This window comes from Sinohyriopsis cumingii, chromosome 8, assembly GCF_028554795.1.
Source record: "Sinohyriopsis cumingii isolate HCF-2022 chromosome 8, ASM2855479v2, whole genome shotgun sequence".
Classification (NCBI taxonomy): Eukaryota; Metazoa; Mollusca; class Bivalvia; order Unionida; family Unionidae; genus Sinohyriopsis; species Sinohyriopsis cumingii.
The window spans coordinates 84,911,703-84,932,818 of record NC_142968.1 but is presented as its reverse complement, the minus strand read 5'-3'; the positions used below and the strand labels follow the sequence as shown (position 1 = coordinate 84,932,818).

Here is a 21,116-nt window from a genome sequence, read left to right as displayed (position 1 = left end):
AGAATGAAATCCAATTGTGTTCAAAATGAATTCCAGTAGTGTTACAAATTAACTCAAATCTTGAAAGTGCAGATGTCACAATAGCCCGGAAATTTGTTGATGTGCTAACAGTATTGATGTATAATTCAAAATATCTTTAGATGAATCAACAATAATTCCAAAATATGATTTAGTCGAGTCGTAAATAAAGAAATCCTCTCCAATATTAAGCGAAACACAACTAAAACTGATTTCATTTGGAATGAGTAATTATGATGTAAACAACATTTACATTAAAAGTTGAGACTTAATTTAGTGATTATAAGCTCACATTTCGCGTCTAAGTAGAACAGCGTGAAAACTGTGATGTAATATGCCATTTCAGTTTGATTGCAGACATACGCATAATGTTACACTCTAACAAAGATTTCAAAATGGCGGCCTAATGTTATTTTTTTGTTTAGAGGCCATAAATGCTTGACCTGTTTAACACGGGATTCCTGTTAAAGGCGATCTCACCATATAATACTACTTTGGATGCAAAGGATACGGCATTCTAACAAATCCTTTTTTACGTAAATATTGTGTCATTTCAGTCTATCTTGAAATTGTTCTCAATTTCAAAATTCCAGATTCAGAAGGACAAAAGATAGCTTGGTAGTGTCATGTCATTAAATGGAAATCAAGGCAGGTAGTCTAAACAATATTCCAAAACAAATGAAAGAAAGCTCTATTCCAGTTCCAGTACAATGGAGGTTGAGAATCATTTTACTTCAGAGTGTCAGTTATACAACTATTTAAAGATTAAGTACACATATCAGTATTATTGGAAAACGAACAAATATGCTTAAATGTATTATAAAATATTATAATTGTACAACACCTATTTCGCAGCAGTGAACCAATTATTTAGTGAAACCTCATAAATTTTAATATGGTCAGTTGCACTGTAAACCATAATTGTTATAAAGAACAGGGATATAATGGTTACCTCCAAATTTAAAGCAGTTCGAAGTAAATTCGAAAGGCACCGGGCCATCGGAAAAACGATTGCCGTTGACATCCGTACATACTCAGTTGTTGATGATAGTGGCTTTAAAGAACTGATTGATGTACTTGAATCAAGATACGTGGTACCAAGCCGCAAATTCTTCAGTAAAAAAATCATACCTGAGATGTACGATACAGTGAGGGGTCGTGTCCAGGCTGCCATCAGCGAAGCAACTTTTGTGTCTAACTACAGATACTTGGACAGCGCATACAACGACACATCTTTCATAAACTTAACGCACATTTGATCGATGAAAAATTTACACGCAAAGCTGCTGTCCTTCATTGTCAAAAGGTTGATGGACAGCACACTGAAACTCGACTAGCTGATGCTCTGCTGGACAAGATGAATCGCTCGAATATTGAAAAATAACGTGTCCACTTGGCCATACGTGATGGGGGCGCCAACATGGTGAAAGCGATACGTGATGCAGATCTTCCCAGTAACAATTGTTTTGCCCACACGCTGCAGCTGTCTCTGCATGACGCCATTCTGACACAGCCATCTGTTACTGACTTGATAACACTCTCACTAAAGATTGTGGACATTTTTCGACATTCTTCAAGTGCTACCTCGAGCCTTCATGCCATTCAAGAACAACTCGGAGTGCCAAGCCATCAGTTGCATCAGGATGTAGTGACTAGATGGAATTCGACGTACCAGGTGCTGGATCGTTTGATAGAGCAAAAAAGAGCCGTGTCTGTGTATGCCGCTCAATGTGACGAGACGTACAACAAGGCGCTATCCATGACAACAAGCCAGTGGGCTTTAGCAACAATAATTGATGCAATTCTGCAGCCGTTTGAACAACTGACCCATGAAATAAGCTGTAGCAATTCCAGTTTTTCAATGATCCTACCAGCTGTTCAAGCTATCTCATTGTACCTTCAGAATGATGCTTCTGATGAGGGCATCAAGAAGACAGTCTGCGAACTGATAGCATCATTAACGAGGAGATTTTCGGGATTGTATGAAAATAGCATGTATGTGGTGTCAGCTGGCTTGCATCTACGCTATAAGCTACGCTTTGTTACCACTGTGCAGCAAGTACGAGCCAAGACAGATATTATGACTGCTACAGTACTATGCCAGCCAACGTCATCTACAGCTACAGTCCAGCCGTCTGAGGTTTTTTCTGCAGCTGACAAACAATTGCCAACAACAACAAAAAAAAAATGAATAAGGACGACTTTTAGACCTCATGGGATCAGTTGCAGCCTGTTGAAGCACAGAACAAGGACATGTATGTCACCATAGAAACAGAAGCTGGCGATACCTTCAGTGAAACGAGAAGCTGCCTTAATATCGACAACATGGAACGATTGATGTTTTTGAAAGCTAACGCAGCATTCATGCGTTGACTGAACTGTAAGTGACAATTTCTAAGTTTAGTTAAATTAGTTCCATTCCTAGTTTACACAAACTGGCAGAAAGATGCAAAAATTACATGCAGTTAACTGTTTACTTTTAGTTTATGTATTAAATTTACTGAACTGAAACTTTTGCTAACATATGAAATTTTGAATGTTGTCGGTAGACCTATTTTTTACACTATTCGTATTCGGCTGAATGGTGATAATCACCTATTCGGTACAGCCATATATGTGTATGTATATATATATATATATATATATATATATATATATATATATATATATAACCATTTTAAAACTGTCTGTGAGTGATTGCGCTTCTTAGTTAATTTGTTTATAATATAATATAGGTAAGTAGTTTTCAGACGTGTTAACCTTGTTAAATAAAGATTATTATTATTATTAGTAGTAGTAGTAGTAGTAGTAGTATTATGTGCACCAGTAAACCAAATGTGTCAGATTTCCACCTCTGATCGCAAGTACAAAGCCAACCACTAGTCATAATACCTTCTTTATTACTAAAGCAGGTCACTTCCTTCTACCAGTAACAATGACCACATTCAGTATTCACAAATTCTCGGATATACTGGATTGAAGTAAACCTAGGTATTGTTATGTATATTGTTTATTCGTAGAATATAGTTTATGGCTGAAAGCAGGATATCTGGTCACTGACGATCACTGTGATAAAACGAAGTATATTTCTCATTTCTTTACAAGAAGGAAAGATTAGTGGTGTGACGAGATTAGTGAATATAATCGAAAATTAGTCAGCCAGTTTCAAACGGTCAACTGCTGGATTATGATTTTCCATAATGGAATATAAATGAGCATACATATAAAGTTATTTCTTTTTTAATTCTTCCAATTTTTGTAACGAATAATCCCCCTTCCACTGGAACCACCCTAAAACGTATATTACGTGAATAACTACTTCCCGTTTTGGGGCCCCGAGTGGCCGAGTGGTCTAAAGCGCTCTCCGTTACGGATCACTGCCATCTCACCTCTGTCTGCGTGGGTTCGAGTCTCGGATTCGGCTAATGTTGGTATGTGAAAAAGCTTGCCAGTAGCATCTCGTGGGTCGGTGGTTCTTTCCGGGGTTTTTCCGGGTTCTTCCTCCACCATTAATACTGGCCGCCATGTATATAGCCTATCGTGTGCTGAAAAATGGCGTTAAACCCTACAACAACAACAACTTCCCGTTAATATAGCACTTATTGCTTAGTTCAAACCGAGCAGACGACATATATTTGTAAACAGTTTGAATTCAATGGTTGCAAGCAAAGCTGCCATTATCAAATATGTGAAAATGACATTGTACATGAAACATAAATATATGTCCAATATCTCACACCGATAACAATCGACGGTTGGTCGTTTATGGTGAATCGAACATCGATCTTAAAATTTAGAAGTGCCCCCCCCCCCTTAATACTTGAGAATTTGGGCACTCTTTTTACCCCTCCCCCATCACAGCATTTTAGCGTTCTGAGTTTAGCAGATTCCTAACACTAGTAAAGATTAGTGTGTATATACAAGTAATACATTTTACGGAGTCACACTTCAATGCATTCGATTTATCATGGCTAAATGCCTTTTGAATCATTAACTAAAGACCGGACTATTATAGTAGGATTCAGACTTAAAGTTTGAATACTTATTTTTGTCTAACTTTGCCATGACGAACATCTGCCGCAAAACACTGAAATATTATTCACATTGATATACAATTTAGCACCTGCTGTTGTTCTTTTTTGGCGGAAGACATAATTGGTATGAGCTTTACGTGTCTGTTTAGTATATTACGTATCTATTCAGTACATTACTTGTCTATTATTATAATACATAATACGAATGTGTATCACGTTTTTATTTAGTACACTACGTGTCTGTTATTATTATCATCCAGAATACGAATGTGTATTATCACTTAATCACATTCAAGATGGAAAATTCTGTAAACTTCTCTATTCATATTTTATTTTGTAACCACTACCTTTGTCATCAATGCTTGACTACTATAGTCACTTCTAATGTTTCTATTATCCCTACGAATTATCTCTCTGAAAATGATTGGGCCACATACGATAGAAAACAATAATGCAAACTCTTGCGCAGGCATAATCACGCAATTGTGAACACGATATATAGACTGGCTGAACAACTTAAAAGGATGTTAAGACCCATGAAATAGACGAGTTTCACAGTCACCGATAATAAAAGGTAACGAGGGTTACTGAATTACCTCGCTGATCTATATCAAGGCGTAGGATATATGACTCGTGCATGATTACAAAAGGCAATGATGGGGTATGTAGTTAAATAGACTGCTTAGCTCTGTTATTGGACACTGATGGCCCTAACTTGAAGGAAAACCTTCAAAAACTGAATGTAGAAAAAAATCAACTTCCTAATAAGCATCCCTTGATTCTATCCTAGAGGCCACCCGATGCGGGCTCAGAGATGTTGATTCGGATTGGTGCGCCACTCTGCTTGTCGTAAAATGCGATTTAATGGTTAAAAGTTGACTTACTGGTTAGAGTAACAGGAACGTGACGGAAAAGTTGCGTGTTCGAATCATTCCATCGTATCAAGCTGGGTCGTCTACCGTTGTGTTTCTTTGTTCGAGGCACTTTATTCTAATTGTTCTATCTGCGTGAGTTCGAGTCTCGGATTCAGCCAGTGTGGCTATGTGAGAAAGCTCGCCAGTAGCTTCTCGTGGGTCGGTGGTTCCTTCTGGGGTTTTCCCGGGTTCTTACTCCACCATTAATACTGGCCACCATGTATAGCCTATCGTGTACTGAAAAATGGCGTTAAACCCTACAAAAACAACAACAACAACAATTCTAATTGTCTCGTCATTAACTAGCGTACTTGTGTTGCTGTGCCTTAAAACACCAACCCAACACCCATCTCCGAGGCTAACAACTTAAGCGAGAATGATCTGCATGATACAATACAAACGTGCACGCCATATTGAATTAAATATAATAACTCCTCAAAAGCTGATATTTACGTCAGATCATCATTGGACATTGTTTTGTCCGTGCAACTTTTAACACCTATCTGAGTACAAGCAGTGAGGACATGGGGGATACAATGACAGCATAGTCAATGGTATTTGCTTCGAAAAACGCAGAGTTTCTGATTTTGAATAAAGAAGGGATAAAAGAAGAAAAATTCTTTAGAAAGGAAAAGTCATTGCAGAAGAAAGCATGACGAATATAGAGCGACAATCATCTTCGTTAATGCAAATATTTTTGTATGCACTAGGGTGTGAAGACGCTCTTTCTCTTGATCGACTGTTGTACTTAATAACCATATTCCTATCAATATAGAGAGTAAAATTTATGGTGCGTATAATGACCGCATATCCCTAACTTAAACCAAATCATACTAAAAAGAAACCCAACAAATAGCTAACTACATTATACGATACAACAGCATTTTAGAGCATGTTGCGAGATCAGAAGCAATCTAAATTGAGAGATATATAAGGGCTATCTATATAACCAAACTGTATTTTACCAAGAGATGACTTTAATTAAATCCTCCTTTAATGAGTTTAATACAATTAAGGCGACGATGTATCTATTTGATAAAATAAACAACCTCTCCTATGGATGTATTCGACGTTACAGGACTTTCACGCTTGTAATCAAACAGATGCGAGAGGAGTTGGACTAAATGTTGATTTATTTGGTTTGTATAAACCTTTCACAACATTGGTTTCCTTAAACTCAATTCCAGCTGACTTTTTATATTGGAACAAATGTCCAATAAACCTAACACTTTCATCCGAATCCTTTAGGACACAATTCCATTTCAATATTGTCAATCACTTATATTACCTACTAACACTAACTGTTAACTTCGTTAGTTTGGCTGCATTCTTTTTTGAATCGTCTAAATCAGCACAGTCGTCTATCAGAAACAAAATGTCAGTTCCCTGTTAAAGGTAATTAGTAATTCTAACCATTTGTGTACTTTGTCATCCGTATATATCCCAAATAAAGTTTCTTCTCGATAAGCCCTTTGTATAGAGAGGATAAGAAAATGATTACAACATTGTACAAAAGTGATTGCATTCTATTTCCATCAAAGTTAGTTAAAGCTGTGTTTTTCCGAAACTTTTAACATCTTTTGAATGTCTATAAAAGCGCCAGTTACAGTCGGAACGCCCTCGGCCATGGCTTAAGAGAAATCGAGTACTGTGTGTGTGTGTGTGTGTGTGTGTGTGTGTGTGTGTGTGTGTGTGTGATTCCGATTTTTAACGTAGCTTTAACAATTTTTCATTCACATCGCTACGATGTCTGCAGTGTGGCAGTTTATAGTGATGCTTAGCACTGGGGCATCATATCGCAGACATGTAGCACGATGTCCCACCCAGTCACATTATCCTGACACCAGGCCGACCAGTCCAAACACTAACCTCTTAATGCTGAGCGCCAAGCGAGTCAGCTGTTAGTACCATTTTTGTAAGTCTTTGGTATGACTCGGCCGAGGATCGAACCCATGACCTTCCGCATCCAAGGCGGAAGCTCTAACCACTAGGCCACCGGAGCGGTGAAATCGAGTATTGATGATCCGATTGACATTTCCCTCACTGTCGTGAAAAAGCTATCGGAGTTTATCTTGCTGTTAATCTCAGTGTAATGTAGAAATTACTCCTATATCGATTCGTTGCGGTTTAATTCGTGACTGCCTTTTTGTGTTCGAGGGTTTTATAGATGTGCCAAAATCATTCCTGGAAACTATCGTGTCAAAAAAAAAAGAAGGAACATATGGTTTTATCACCGCATTTGATTTGGATAAATGAGCAAATAACTTCAGAACATTCGCAATCAAATTTATAATCTTTCTTTTTATTCCAGCTCCCTTTAATCTGATTGGTATCTCATACACCTATTTATTGTCATTTGCGCTATAGTTTTCTTCTAAAGGTTTAGCGTTGTATGCATATTATGTTATTTGACTGATCTCGCTTTTACGACGATTTCTTGATTTGCTTTTTATTCATTTTGTTACATTTGTTATACTAGTTTTTCAATCCTTTTTTAAATTCTTCTTCAGTGTCCCTGTTATTTGTACCTCCATGAAAACAGCATTGTTTCAAGTCATTTTGGATCCATTTAAATAGCGTAAACTTTGCAAAAGGTGGTGAAGACTTCTATCGAATATTAATTATTCATGCTAACAGTAAAGATGATTACAAGGCAAATGATTATTTCATTGATACTATATTTCATTAGGTATTCGAAACTCTTAAATGCGCACCAGAATGACTGTGAAAATGAAAACAACATGCCCGACAACAAATCGACATTGATTTTCAAAATTCTCTTGAAACTACTTTCTAATACGATCAAATATCATTATTAAATAAATAATATATAATGACTGGCCATGGAGAATAAATAATACATAATGATTGGCCAGGGAGAATACATAACACATAATGATTGGCCAGGGAGAATAAATAATACATAATGATTGGCCAGGGAGAATTTAAAAACTGGGAGAAAGATTATGGTATATCATTAGGAATATCAGGTGAAAAGTCCATTCATTTGAAGGATATACAAATTATAGATCAGGGCCTTCCCGCAGAATAGAAAATGCAAGCACACAACTTGGTATTCGTGTTTGTGTACTTCGTGTCGTCGGGTGATTTAATGAAATATGTAAACTGGATATAAACACAAGCAACAGAAGAGACACAACCAAAATGTACATTGTATTCCACTGTTCAACTAGCACAGACGGTACATCTCCAGATGAAATAGAGATGAAATCGATGGAAGAAATTTTGAATGATAGAAACTTATTTGATAGTAAATAAAAAAGGCAGTTGTAATTCTAGGCAATCACATTATAATTAGAAAACTACAATTCATTAAGGTAGTGTTCAGATATTATTCGTGCATTACAGAAGGGTCGTGTAGTAGTGTTGTGGTAGTAGTGATAGTGGAAAAGGTAACAGAGTAATTCATTGACAGAGTCAGACTAGGCAAGAACAATATTGCTAACTATTTGTTAAAGCTATCACAAATATAGTAGCAGTGTAATAACCTGCTTTTAAAAAGAGCTTGACCTATTGTTATCTTTCTTCTATGGTTATGTCAGTTTGATTATTCAAACATAAGCTCGTTGCGATTGTATTATTGGTCAAAAGCGTATACACGGCAACAAAATGGGAAGCGAATTCGTCCTGTAACCATCGCCTCAGTTTTAAACATTTGTTTAGTTTATCGTGATACATATATTTAACATCCCGCGACCTAATATCTTGTTCATTATCCAGTAATTCCAATTTTTATAAATTGACCACGTTTTCTACAATGTTCTCTTTATCTTTTTATTTAATCATCATTATTAAATCTTATAGATTGTTATAAAAGAATCTTCAATTTAAAACAGCTATTTATGTGCAACACAAATGCAGTCACTCGCATGCCAATAGTGTAGTCTAACTTTTTAACACACGGTTACTTCGCACTATAGGTAAGCACACAAACACTAGCTAGAATTTGACTGGGACAAAGACGGAGTTCTTAAAAACTTCTCACAATGAAAATCATTTGTTTCTTATATATAATTTCACTATTTCAGAATACGCCAAGTATTGCTGCGCTGAAGATGTACTACCTGCTTCTAGAAATATTTATATCCTCGTCTATCTTCATATATAGCACACAAGGTACGTGTATATGTCTAATACGGAAATATTTAAAGTAAATGCAAACTAGCAGGAATACTGACACAATTCCCAGCGGTTGCGATTCATTTTCGTGTATTACATAACCGCAGCTTGATTAATAGTTGTAATAATTCCTAAAAGACTGCCAAGATATTACAATACCTTACATATTTTTATTTTTATTTTCCCTTAAGGTCAGACTTGTCAGTAATATCACTTATATTGAACGATCACATGTCCTAGACAAGTATTTTTTTCTAGATCCCCTTTATTAAAATAATATAGGAATAAAGCATCTTTGTGGCAGCTATATTTCTGTGAGAGCCGTTTATCATTTGTTATTGCATGTACTTTCTAAAGCTGCTTCTTAAATCAACTTGTCTTTATTTGGAAAAAGACAATGTCCGCGAGATTTTCCACAGCAATGTTTTGTCTGTATGTCGGGCTTTCATAAAACACAATTTCTCTCAAACTCTCAGTAAATTAATAAAACGATCACACAGCCCTCATTTTTTCCATTTTGTTTACATAGATTGTATCAGGTTCTACATTTGACGCTTGTTACAGTGTGACCACACCTACTGTTTTTGCATATTGAGGACGTTTCTAGTCATTGTAAAATTTAATCCATTTATCTACATTATACGCATATTTAAGGCAATCGCAATCCACAAATACAACAATGCCAGATCTTGTTAATTTGAATTAAAGTTATAATTTGATTTTAAATTGCATCTATTTAATGCTAGATTGTATGTAAAGTAAAATGCATTTAGATAAATAAACTTCTTAAAATAAATAGATTTAGATCTAAGATGTCTGTAGATGTTTGTGGATTTATTGTGAAATTGGACCTGTGTTCAACATTTGCTCCCTTTTATTGAATCTGTTTTGATATCAGACATTTTAGTGTTAACGTATGATTAATTATTATTCAAATTCTATCTATCTTTCAGCTTACATATATCTATCTTCCACCAGACCAATACGTGGTGGAAATGTCACCATCTACTGTAATACCTCCTCTATCGTGGAGTTTTACAACACTCAAATACAGAATCAATCTTTAGCCGTTTGTTCCAGCTCTTGTACACCTATTACATTTTCGTCAGGTGGTCCGACGATCTACGAATTTGGAACTGATGGTACGATATCTTGGGTGAATATTCTTTCCTTAAACAGAACAAGGGATCAGACAATGTGGAGATGTCAAGATAACGTCAATGTGTCGAAAGCGGAAGTTATTAATCTCACAGTGTACAGTAAGTAGACACTCTGCTAAAGTCTTCATTCCTGATGGGTTATCCAAGACAAATATAAAACAATGTATTTCAAATTCAGTCGTGAATATTGAGTACACATTAATCCTACGGCAGAATTTCACAAAAGTAGAACAAGTAATAAACTCGCAAGAATGACAGAAAGAAATATGGATAGTGGATAAAGAAAAGGACGATAGTAGTGGGTTAGTTTTGCCATTTTTGTCTCCCTTTGGGTCAAATAAATATTTAGCCCCTAGGTGACCAATGCACGTTAATTTTGTACGCTAGGGTGCAAGCACTCCCACACACGTGATCCAGTCATAGAAGGTTGAGTCTTATCCCTATGGTATCGCCGCCAAATTGTTTTCAGAAAATGGCAAAATCTAGCCTTTAGTTTTACTCTGTGATTGTAGAAACAAATGTCCTCTGAGTGTAGTAATTATTCAGGCAAGCCTATTGCAGCCATCAACACACACACACACACACACACACACACACACACACATAGCGAGCTAATGTGTTTTGATCAGTAAGCAGTTGTCTGCGTACATTATTTACTGAGCATAATGAAATTATAATGAATGAATATAGTGTGTTTGTGTCGACAGACAGGCTTGTGTTACTTTAAATAAAAGCTCTGTTTTGATTTTCTTTCCAGTCGAGTATAGTTTATATAGTATATCTTGATTTGGCACTAAAAAAGACGAAACTACTGTTGATATACGAATATTGTGTATTGAAGAGATATATGTTGTGGTTTATTATACAAATTTCAAGCATCCAGGCCACTGATTCATAAACTATACAGAAGGAAGTTATAGAAGTTTGTGGTAATGACGTAAGCCTGCTAAAAGAAAGGAATGTTAATGATGTGGCCGATAAACTATGATCGCTGTATAGTTTGAATACATCATACAGATTCATTAAAGAGGCACAAAAGATGTCGCACCCACTTTTCCGAAAAAAAGTGGGAGTAAATTGATAACTTAGTTAATCTAGGAGTGACCTTAGAAATAGAACGAAATAAACTGTTTGCAGATTTTTTTGACAAATAAACTAGAAAGAATTTGCATCATATCGTGCATAACATCCTCAAAAACCCAAACATAATGCGCCCATTACGTCTGAAGCGAGTGATCTTTTTTATGAGGTCAACGACGAAGATGTTGAATAGCAGGCTTATGAAACAATATTTTATGGGTCATAAAGTATAAAAATGGAATCCGAGCTCAATTCTATTCAGTAGATATACGAAGGGAATTATGAAGACGCAAAAGAACAGACGCCTGGTTATCGACTACAGTCAGTTTTTAGAAGCTATTGCTCAAAGGGACGAAGCAAACACGATTGAGGAAATTTACCAGCGTTCTAATAAATTTTATGTCATTAGATTCCAGCGCACAAAGTCTGGCTGTTTTTGAGTTGGCATAGTTACTCAATGACTTGTATTTTGAGATCCGTGATCGGTTATTGTAACTCATGAGACATTGAATGTTATGACCTTATTTGCATTAACATATGAATTGTATGATACTAATGATAATCACTATCTGTTTTATGTGAAAAAGCCTGATCTAAATCTCAGAATTACCCTAATGTCGTATAATGAACTTTTTAAGACTCACTTTCCACTCAGCGATGAAATAGGGGACAGAACTAAAAAAAAAGCGGCGACAGGCAGACATGAAATGTTGCAGTGTTTCCACCAATTAGCTAGCGCTTGTTTATGTATAGAAAGGTCCATGGCATTAAGACGCAACAAGCGCAAAACTGCCTGCCTCGGAAAATAAAAACTCTGGGCAGAACATGTCATTATGAGTACTGCAAAACACGTACACAAATATTACGTGATGGCCTTTGTAAGATCCTGACTTAATTTGGTATCGGAGTCAAATTACGTAACCAACTTATCAAACCTGAGGATCTGTTCGGGAATATTACAAACAGCACAGAAAGAGATCAAAACCACAAACACATGTGGCTTCCCAAGCACAAACATATACCACAACAACAAATAATAAAACAGAAGTAGATTTAATAATAGCCAGGAGTGAAGCGATTGTTGTTTCTGATTCTAGCAAATTACAAAAAATAAGACAAGCCATCAACAAAATTTATAAATTAGAAAGACGATTCATCATCCCCTTAGCATAAGCATGCCTACTGTGTAACAGCTGAAACAGATCGCACGACAGCGTGGAATATACATACCAAGTCGTATGAAAAAGCAAACATTCTTTAACTATTTAGACCCATATTTGTAGAAAGGCTAAAGGTATTCCACAAGTGATTGTAAAGAACGATCTAAAACACGAACTGTACCCGGAATGTCTTCGAGACCGACGTGAATTTGCAAACACCACAAATATCATCATATCCCAAACACACTGTATGGGTATATACTGATGCATCAAGTGAGCTTGTCGCCGCTCGATACCAAGCGATGGATACTCTCCTATGGAATCACAACCAACGCGATTGGTAATCGTGCTATTATGGTTAGTGCATCAACGTGTTAAAACAAACTGTGGTGTCTTTTCCGTTTTTGCTGGAAGGACTTGCAATTTCTCTAGCGAAATGCACAGCTGGAAGCTTTTGTCCCACCAGATGATGATGGCCCCAATCGGTAACGTGTTGGTTGTTTTGGAGTATCAGTAAGTTCCGAAATGGTGAATACGTCTAGAGACCATATTGGGTCAGTGACATGGCGTTGTTGTCCACTTTCCAACTCTTTAATTGTATACAAAATACTTGACAAACTAGTCTCCGAGTAGATGTAGCAGTGAAATCTATATCTGATTGGAGGCGGGGCTCTCGTGACAGTCTTTTGTCGAATTGCATTGGCTACTTTTAATCCAATTGTGCATGTGCCTTCATAGTTCAATGCTGCTATGATTAGTGGAAGTCGTGCGAACCATTCCTGAGACGACACTGGCCTTATCAACATTTCTTATTCATACTGATGACCCAATAACCGTTCTGCAAGAGTACGATTACAACGTTCCACAATAGCTTGGTCACGGTGTACAATGCCATGCTCGACACGTACTCACACGTGGTGTTTGGCCAGCGTCACAGCCACAGACCGGAGAAATTCTTTGCCAAGATACAATTGTAAACAAACGTGGCATGTAAGTGGTCTTCGTGCATAAATATGTTTTACGCGCATCTGTAACACTTGCATAATCTTTTGATGTCAAAGTCTCCGCTTCAATGTATCGGCTAGCTACATCGACAAACGTTATCGCCTATTTATAAGTGTGAAATCTACCTTGTCGATCGCGGACAATATCGTGTGGAAGAAATAACAAATCTGCTTGATGAACCTTACTAGGTATTAGGTGTTTGGACATCGAACTGAACCCGTGAAATATTTCTTGGTACTGGAAAATAACTATTCCTCAGCGCGTTTTTGCGCAACCATGCTCGGACATTTCAACGAGTGACTTTGGCAGCACAGGTGAACTGTTCCAAGGCGGCTTTATCTCTCCAGTACCCTCGCGTAGAGTAGCATCTTTCGGATAACGTCCTAATTTTTGTGTCCATTGCGTTTTTTAAGTTTTTTTTTTATTATATCAGCATACATTTGATGTTTTTAATGATTGCCACCAAGTGCAGTCTTGGCTTTCATGCCTCCTTTGACGGCCTATCGTGAGATTCGTTCTCTAAATGTTGGATTAATCTCATTGTGATTGTGGATTAGATCCACAGCAGTCCGTTGATGTTTACGGATATCTGTTGATGCATGGTATGTAATATCATGTCCGTAGCACGCAGCATCAACGCGGTTGATAGGTGCTTCACCAGGCCTTGGTTGTTTATTACAGTAGAGTCGTAGATCAAGCCGTGCACCACATTAATTACTGCAATGAATATGATTTTTACCTGGATATTTACTTCATAGTGTCCAGGTATTTGTGTTGACGTAGCCGCTATATCAGAACCGCCAAAACCAACATTTTTTGTTTAAAAACTGGACCCTGCGCGCGAGACCGTTTGCGATACATCTTTGCGATACGTCTTTGTGCGCGACATCGCATACAATATGAATGTATAATCGTAGTATAAGACAATTATTTAATGTTTCTTATTTTAATCACGCAACCAAACCAACATATTTGTTTAAAAACTGGACCCTGCGCGTTAGATCGTTTGCTTTCACCGATGGAACTGGAAGTTCCCATAAACGTAAACTTCTTTGCTCCACATCGAACATTGGTTCCAGTAATTGCGGGTAAAAACGTAAGTGTTATTTGCGATACGTCTTTAGGCGTGACATCGCATACAATATGAATGCATAATCGTAGTATAAGATAATCATTTAATGTTTATTATTTTAATCACGCCAAAGAACGTTCGCAGATTTTTCGTTTATCGAATTTTCCGCACATGCACTTGCTAAACCGTCCGCAAATTTAACCGGAACTGTGTTTCCAGGCTCAGTTTGTGCACTGGTCATTGGCCCTGCACCCTGAAACCGTGTCATGGTGCGTTTAAAATGTTCATAAAGAAGAGGTAACAACACCAAGACGACATTTTCGTCCAACATCAATTTATTTTCCAACATTGACTAAGCTCCTACCAGTGACGATTTAGATGCAACCAAAAACGATATGTGGGACACTGTTATGCTAAAGAACTAAGTTAATCCCGCAAAAATAGTCATTTATTTGACTCACGTACCAAATGTGATTCGTTACAACTGTAATATGCTGATGTTATTTCGTGGTATTGACGCTCATTGTGTTGAAAATATTAGTTGGACTTAGTGTTCCGCCGACCATTCGTAGGATGAATTTCATGACATGTTTGCACAAATCACAAAGGACCGGTATAGTTGTCTAACGATTGGTTTGGCTGTCAGCATTGATAAGATGGAAAAGTATAAGAAGCGCCGCCATAAACTGCTTAAGAACTTGACGATCCGATTCAAAATGTGATAGAAGACCGCACGAAAGACAAAGATAAGTTGTCGCGACAAACGGGGTTCGAACAAACATTTGCGCCGCTGATGAAACTTACAAAGGAAATGGCCGAACGTGCCGATAATATTATAATGACCATCAGATCAAATATACAAGTGGCAAAGCTTACGAGAACAGAAGCAACCCCTGGTCCAGAAGCAACCCACTGATGATATGAAAAAGCCACAAGCGTATGCTAAAGGCAATTGGGGAATTCAAAGATGTTGGTGAAATAAAAGAAACCATTATGGAATTTGAGAAACATGATGAAGACGTTATAGTGTTTTTTTCCAGAATACCAAACGTGCAACCCCAGTGAAAGTCGCAGATACCAACGCCGTCCCATGTTTTTAAGAAAGAAAAGTGCCAGGCTTTATAAATCATGTAATTGTTGCTCTTAGTTTACCTCCTACTCGAGAGACCACATGCTAAAAGTACTATCAAAAACACATGATTAATACATAAATTTTTAAATGCCTAAAACGGTATTCAGGGAGCTCACTGGGATAAAAACAACGAAGCGACTGGTGAACAGTGGGTTCATTCGGGAAAGAACATATAATGCATTTGATGACAATGCCACTATAATATGTTAAACTTTATGGGTAAAATATTTGGCAAAGTATATACATCAACTAATTATACAACCACAAAATTCGGCACAGCAAATTCCTAGGTCCCGAATACCTCGTGCAATGCTAAAACATGTAAATATGCAAAACAACAAACGAATAACTTACACTAGAACAACGTGAAAGGCAAGAATTTATCAGATGGCTGGAGAAACAAACTGTACCTAAATTTCGCTCAGGAAAAGAACAATTCAAATGGCTTAACAAGCAAGTGAAAAAGATTAAAGAAGAATCAAAACATCTTAACAGGAGTATAGTAAAATAAAACAAAATCCTGCACCTGCACTCACACAGGAGTGTAGTAAAATAAAACAAAATCCTACACCTGCACTCACACAGGAGTGTAGTAAAATAAAAACAAAATCCTGCACCTGCACTCACAGAGGAGTGTAGTAAAATAAAACAAAATCCTGCACCTGCACTCACACAGGAGTGTAGTAAAATAAAACAAAATCCTACACCTGCACTCACACAGGAGTATAGTAAAATAAAAACAAAATCCTGCACCTGCACTCACACAGGAGTGTAGTAAAATAAAACAAAATCCTGCACCTGCACTCACACAGGAGTGTAGTAAAATAAAACAAAATCCTGCACCTGCACTCACACCGGAGTATAGTCAATTAAAACAAAATCCTGCACCTGCACTCACACAGGAGTGTAGTAAAATAAAACAAAATCCTGCACCTGCACTCACACAGGAGAAAGAAATTCGGATGAACGAAAAAGAAGAAAAAAGTCAAACGTAAACAAGAGTTTCCGCTAAACGTGGAACCAGGTGATTTGATATCGTTTACGCCAGCAGCACCTGTATATCTGCCAACCGTAATTGTCATATGACCAGCATTCGTGTTTTCATTGTAGATGAAGATGATCACGTGATTTATTTGGGAGTGAAATACAAACTATACATCTGTAAATTAGAGATCGATCTGACATTTGGTAATAATAATAATAATAATAATAATAATATTTATAATAATAATAAGAATAATAATAATAACGAAAAGAATAAAAATGACATATTATGGAACTGGCTCCAATGACGTTGTCGGTGGGTTATTTACATGCGTACCAAAAGCCCTCACAGCCTTGTCATCACGAGGTGCACCCATTGCTAAACAAGCTGCGATGCTAATCGTAGATAGTATTATGTTGTGGATCTATAAAACAACTGAGATAACAAGCATTTCAGGCTCTTAGAGATCAAATGCGACAATTAGTAACACGAATACCATCAAAGGCAGCTAAAATTGCATAACCATCGACAGTTAGTAATGAAGTCGCTCAACAGCGAATGTCAGCTTCGGTGATTGCACACCGGGCAATGTGGAGTGGATTTACGCGTTGTTAAATAAAATCAATAATGTATAGTTTTGTAATGACGCAATTCAGAGGTCTTTGATCCAGCGTTTGACATGGAATCGCCTGCGTTTAGCGGATCGAAGCAAGAGAGATTTTCAGTATTACACATATCCAGTTAGAGAACTCAATCAATTCAAAATAGAATTGCAAGTGCTAGACACGTCTAAGTTTTTCCTTCCATGTGAGGCATTTTGGAAGTTGAGAGAAAACTTGTACGCGGTAGAAATAACAATTGCAATGCCAATACCCTAGTGCAATTTATTAACAATTATATCGTGGCATTGTTTAACAGTGCACATTATTCCATTTTGGACAAAATTGACGTAACCACAACCCATTTTGGACTCGCCAGATACAGCGATGATTACATGAGAACAGCTGGCCCAACAATGATATTTGTCAAAGATGCAACTGATCATGCAGATCATAAACCAAATATGATCAGATGGCCTTGAAAAAATGCCGACAAAGCTGATTCAGGTGTAGAAAATGTAATGTTTCCTAATTCTAATTTCAATTTTGGATTCGTACAGCGTCGATCGCTCATTGGAGCTTCACTGAGATTTTCGTGTGCAATTCCTATCAATCTTTGGATTTTTGAGAAGAGGTTTGCAAGGTTATCTTTAGAGCTAAATACACAGTTATTTTGTTTCGTAAGACAACTCCAGCGATGCCATTTTACATTATGCATGTGCTCCAGCTGGCAAAGTTGTATTAGAAACATTAACATTATGGACGCCTGTGTAATCCCTTTAAGGACTACATAGTCAAGCTTGTTATCGTTTATGCAAACAGGGACCACTTCAACGTTCTCGTTTCTGGCACATACCACAGACGCACACCAACCAACTTCTATTTCGGGACAATTTACTTGGCAAATAAGTACCCATTATACCTTTCAAGCACCTAAACATGTGTTTTAACGTTTCAACTTACAGAGCGAGATAGTTTCCAGACACAGAGTAAAATGATATTTGACAGCTTAGAAGTAACGGAGATTTCTTTGTGGTTAAACTGTCATCAGGAACGATCTGAAGAAATTCGCCTTAGTTATGCAGAAGCCAATCTTCGTATTGCACACAATATGTTGTCGTACATGGACTGGCATCAAAACGATGACACAAGGCTCCAAATTTCCCAACAAATACTTTCGAACGTTTTTAGAAACCTTGGACTTGTTTAGGCAGTCCGCCGTTGACATGTATTTTCATGCACGTGTTGTTAGCTACAGCGGTTCTAGTGGTTACAAAAGCTGCAGCGATAGGGGCTGTTGGAACTGCATCAGGAATGGCTTTGTAAAAGGCAGTGGGAGGCCGTATAGAAAAAATGCCTTCGATTACCAGGCACGAGTCATCGAATACCATTGGTCAAAGGTCTTTGATTACCAGGTTGCAGAAGAGCACGCCATTGACCCGTTCATTGACAAATCTTGATTTACTCGCGATGGCAAAATCAATTAAACATTTTCGTGGTGTTTTATGCGGAATGAACTTGCATCGATGGTGACGCGCACATGTGAAACTGGCATCAGCAATCTGGATTTATCAACATGCACTCACAAAGTCACATCCGTGTTACCACCTCAACATAGATTGTATTTTGACTTTTATGGACTTGCACCACCAGTTCAAGTTGATAATTATTTATCAAAGCGTGGATAACAATCGTTGTTTCATTCGACCATACCAGTACAAACTCGGGGCTAGATGAACCCATGTGCAGTCATCCTTTTGTTGAAGCGTTGAGTGCACTGGAGCGCTCACCAAAAACGCAAATACTTGATTTCACATTAAGATTGTTTAATATCATTCAACAATGACTACCAACATTTACAGTAGTTACTTAGCTCGATGCCACGGTGCTGGTGCAGATTTGAGCCGATTTACCACCGAAGTGGATTTGTCTACTTTAGTAATCGTGTTGTTGTTGGTGTCGATCCAGGTGAAAATGTAATTTTTAAAGATCACACTGGCAAACTGAAAACATATAACGTAGACATTCAAGATATTAATGTCAAGTTGAAAGACGACTTTGTGGTAATGAATCTGGTTGAGATTACTGACAAAGGAGGAATCAGAGACATTGGGGTTTCGGTAGCGTTTATCAAAGACTATGTTGATACAGCAAATATTGCAACAAGACAATAATACGTGCAAGAAGATCTTGCTCACGTGCCCGCACCACATCGCATGCTAACTCTATGGGGTGAAATTCAAGACATATTAGTCAAGGAAGGAGTGGAACACACTATCTCCAATGTCACAGAAAGTGGCCAACTTATTTTTAATTATATTAACAAAGTTTTGGATATACATCAACGTCCCATCTTAAAAGTACCATAGTCCAGGTCATACTTGCTTATCGTAACTGGAATTTTGAAAAATTATAGAAAGCATTTTGATCTTTATCTTACGCCAGGAATCACATATAATAATTACAATCCGGACATTAATGTTATGGATTTGTTCACATTTGTATTTACAGCATCATTAGTTGCCGAAGATAAAATTCAATTCGAAGGATTATACATTTATCAAAACGGCTACTTCTGTGGTGTTAGTGTTTAAGATTAGATCGTATCATTATTATTAAATACGTAATGTAATCTGACCGCGGTGATAAGGCTGCGGAATTTACCAACGACGGGGTGCTGGATCTGCTGCAAGCGGATGTAAACATCGATAACTAGTTAGTTCCACTTGTAGATGAATAATTGCGTCAAAACGGCGGTACCAGACCCTCGTACACACTGAAATATAATATTGTGAAAGGTCAAAGAGAAATCGATAGCTGGATCCAACCTGATATATTAATGCCAACTCGAGACCAGCTTGGAATTATCGCATGTGCACGTGAAAATGCTGAATCGTTCACTGCAGCACCAGATATAAGAGCACTCCAGGATTGCTTCTACAATAATGCGGTAGCATTTTCCGATGTATCCAACCATTGCAAGCGCACCAATCAATATTATTGTCGAAGCTATATTGATTATAACTGATGTCTCTGGTGATACTAGCAAATTAATTTCCCTGCGACTCCGTTTTGAAACTAGTCAATTTTAGTTTATTATCTGAATAAATGTTTGAATCTTTATCTAAACGGGACAGATAAAATAAAGCACCGCTATCTAGATATCGATATATAGTTTAGTTGAAACACAATTTATATGAACAATAGGATACAATAGGATTGGGCACAAGTTCTAGCAACTTAAACTAGCCCTCCTCCTACGTGATACATGTATTACAACAATTAGCCCTCCACCTACGTGGTACATGTATTGCATCAATTAGCCCTCCATCTACGTGATACATGTATTACATCAATTAGCCCTCCACCTACGTGATACATGTATTACATCAATTAGCCCTCCACCTACGTGATACATTTATTACATCAATTAGCCCTCCACCTACGTGATATATTTATTACATCAATTAGCCCTCCACCTAGGTGATACATGTATTACATCAATTATCCCTCCACCTACGTGATACATTTATTACATCAATTAGCCCTCCTCCTACGTGATACATTTATTACATCAATTAGCCCTCCACCTACGTGATACATTTATTACATCAATTAGCCCTCCACCTAGGTGATACATGTATTACAACACATGCAACGTGAGCACATAATAATGAAATAATCATGGGAGTGAGAGAGAGGCACAAAGACAGCAATCACGATTTGAGTAAGTTAATACAATCCTCCAGCAGTGATTATATATTTGCATACATAGTGTAAAATTCTATATTTTTCACTTGCATCACGCCTTCCCGAA

At 37.3% G+C, this 21,116-nt stretch overlaps 1 protein-coding gene across 1 annotated transcript in view; it reads left to right on the top strand.

Annotated features, from left to right (window-relative positions):
- Positions 1–1,438: 1,438 nt before the first annotated feature.
- The window catches only part of LOC149794037 (uncharacterized), a 32,450-nt gene continuing 12,772 nt past the window's right edge, over positions 1,439–21,116 (top strand). The window contains exons 1-3 of the mRNA XM_089969081.1: positions 1,439–2,158; positions 9,016–9,103; positions 10,060–10,365. Of these exons, the coding sequence (XP_089825207.1) occupies positions 1,439–2,158; positions 9,016–9,103; positions 10,060–10,365 (1,114 nt within the window). The remainder of the gene's footprint in view (positions 2,159–9,015; positions 9,104–10,059; positions 10,366–21,116) is intronic.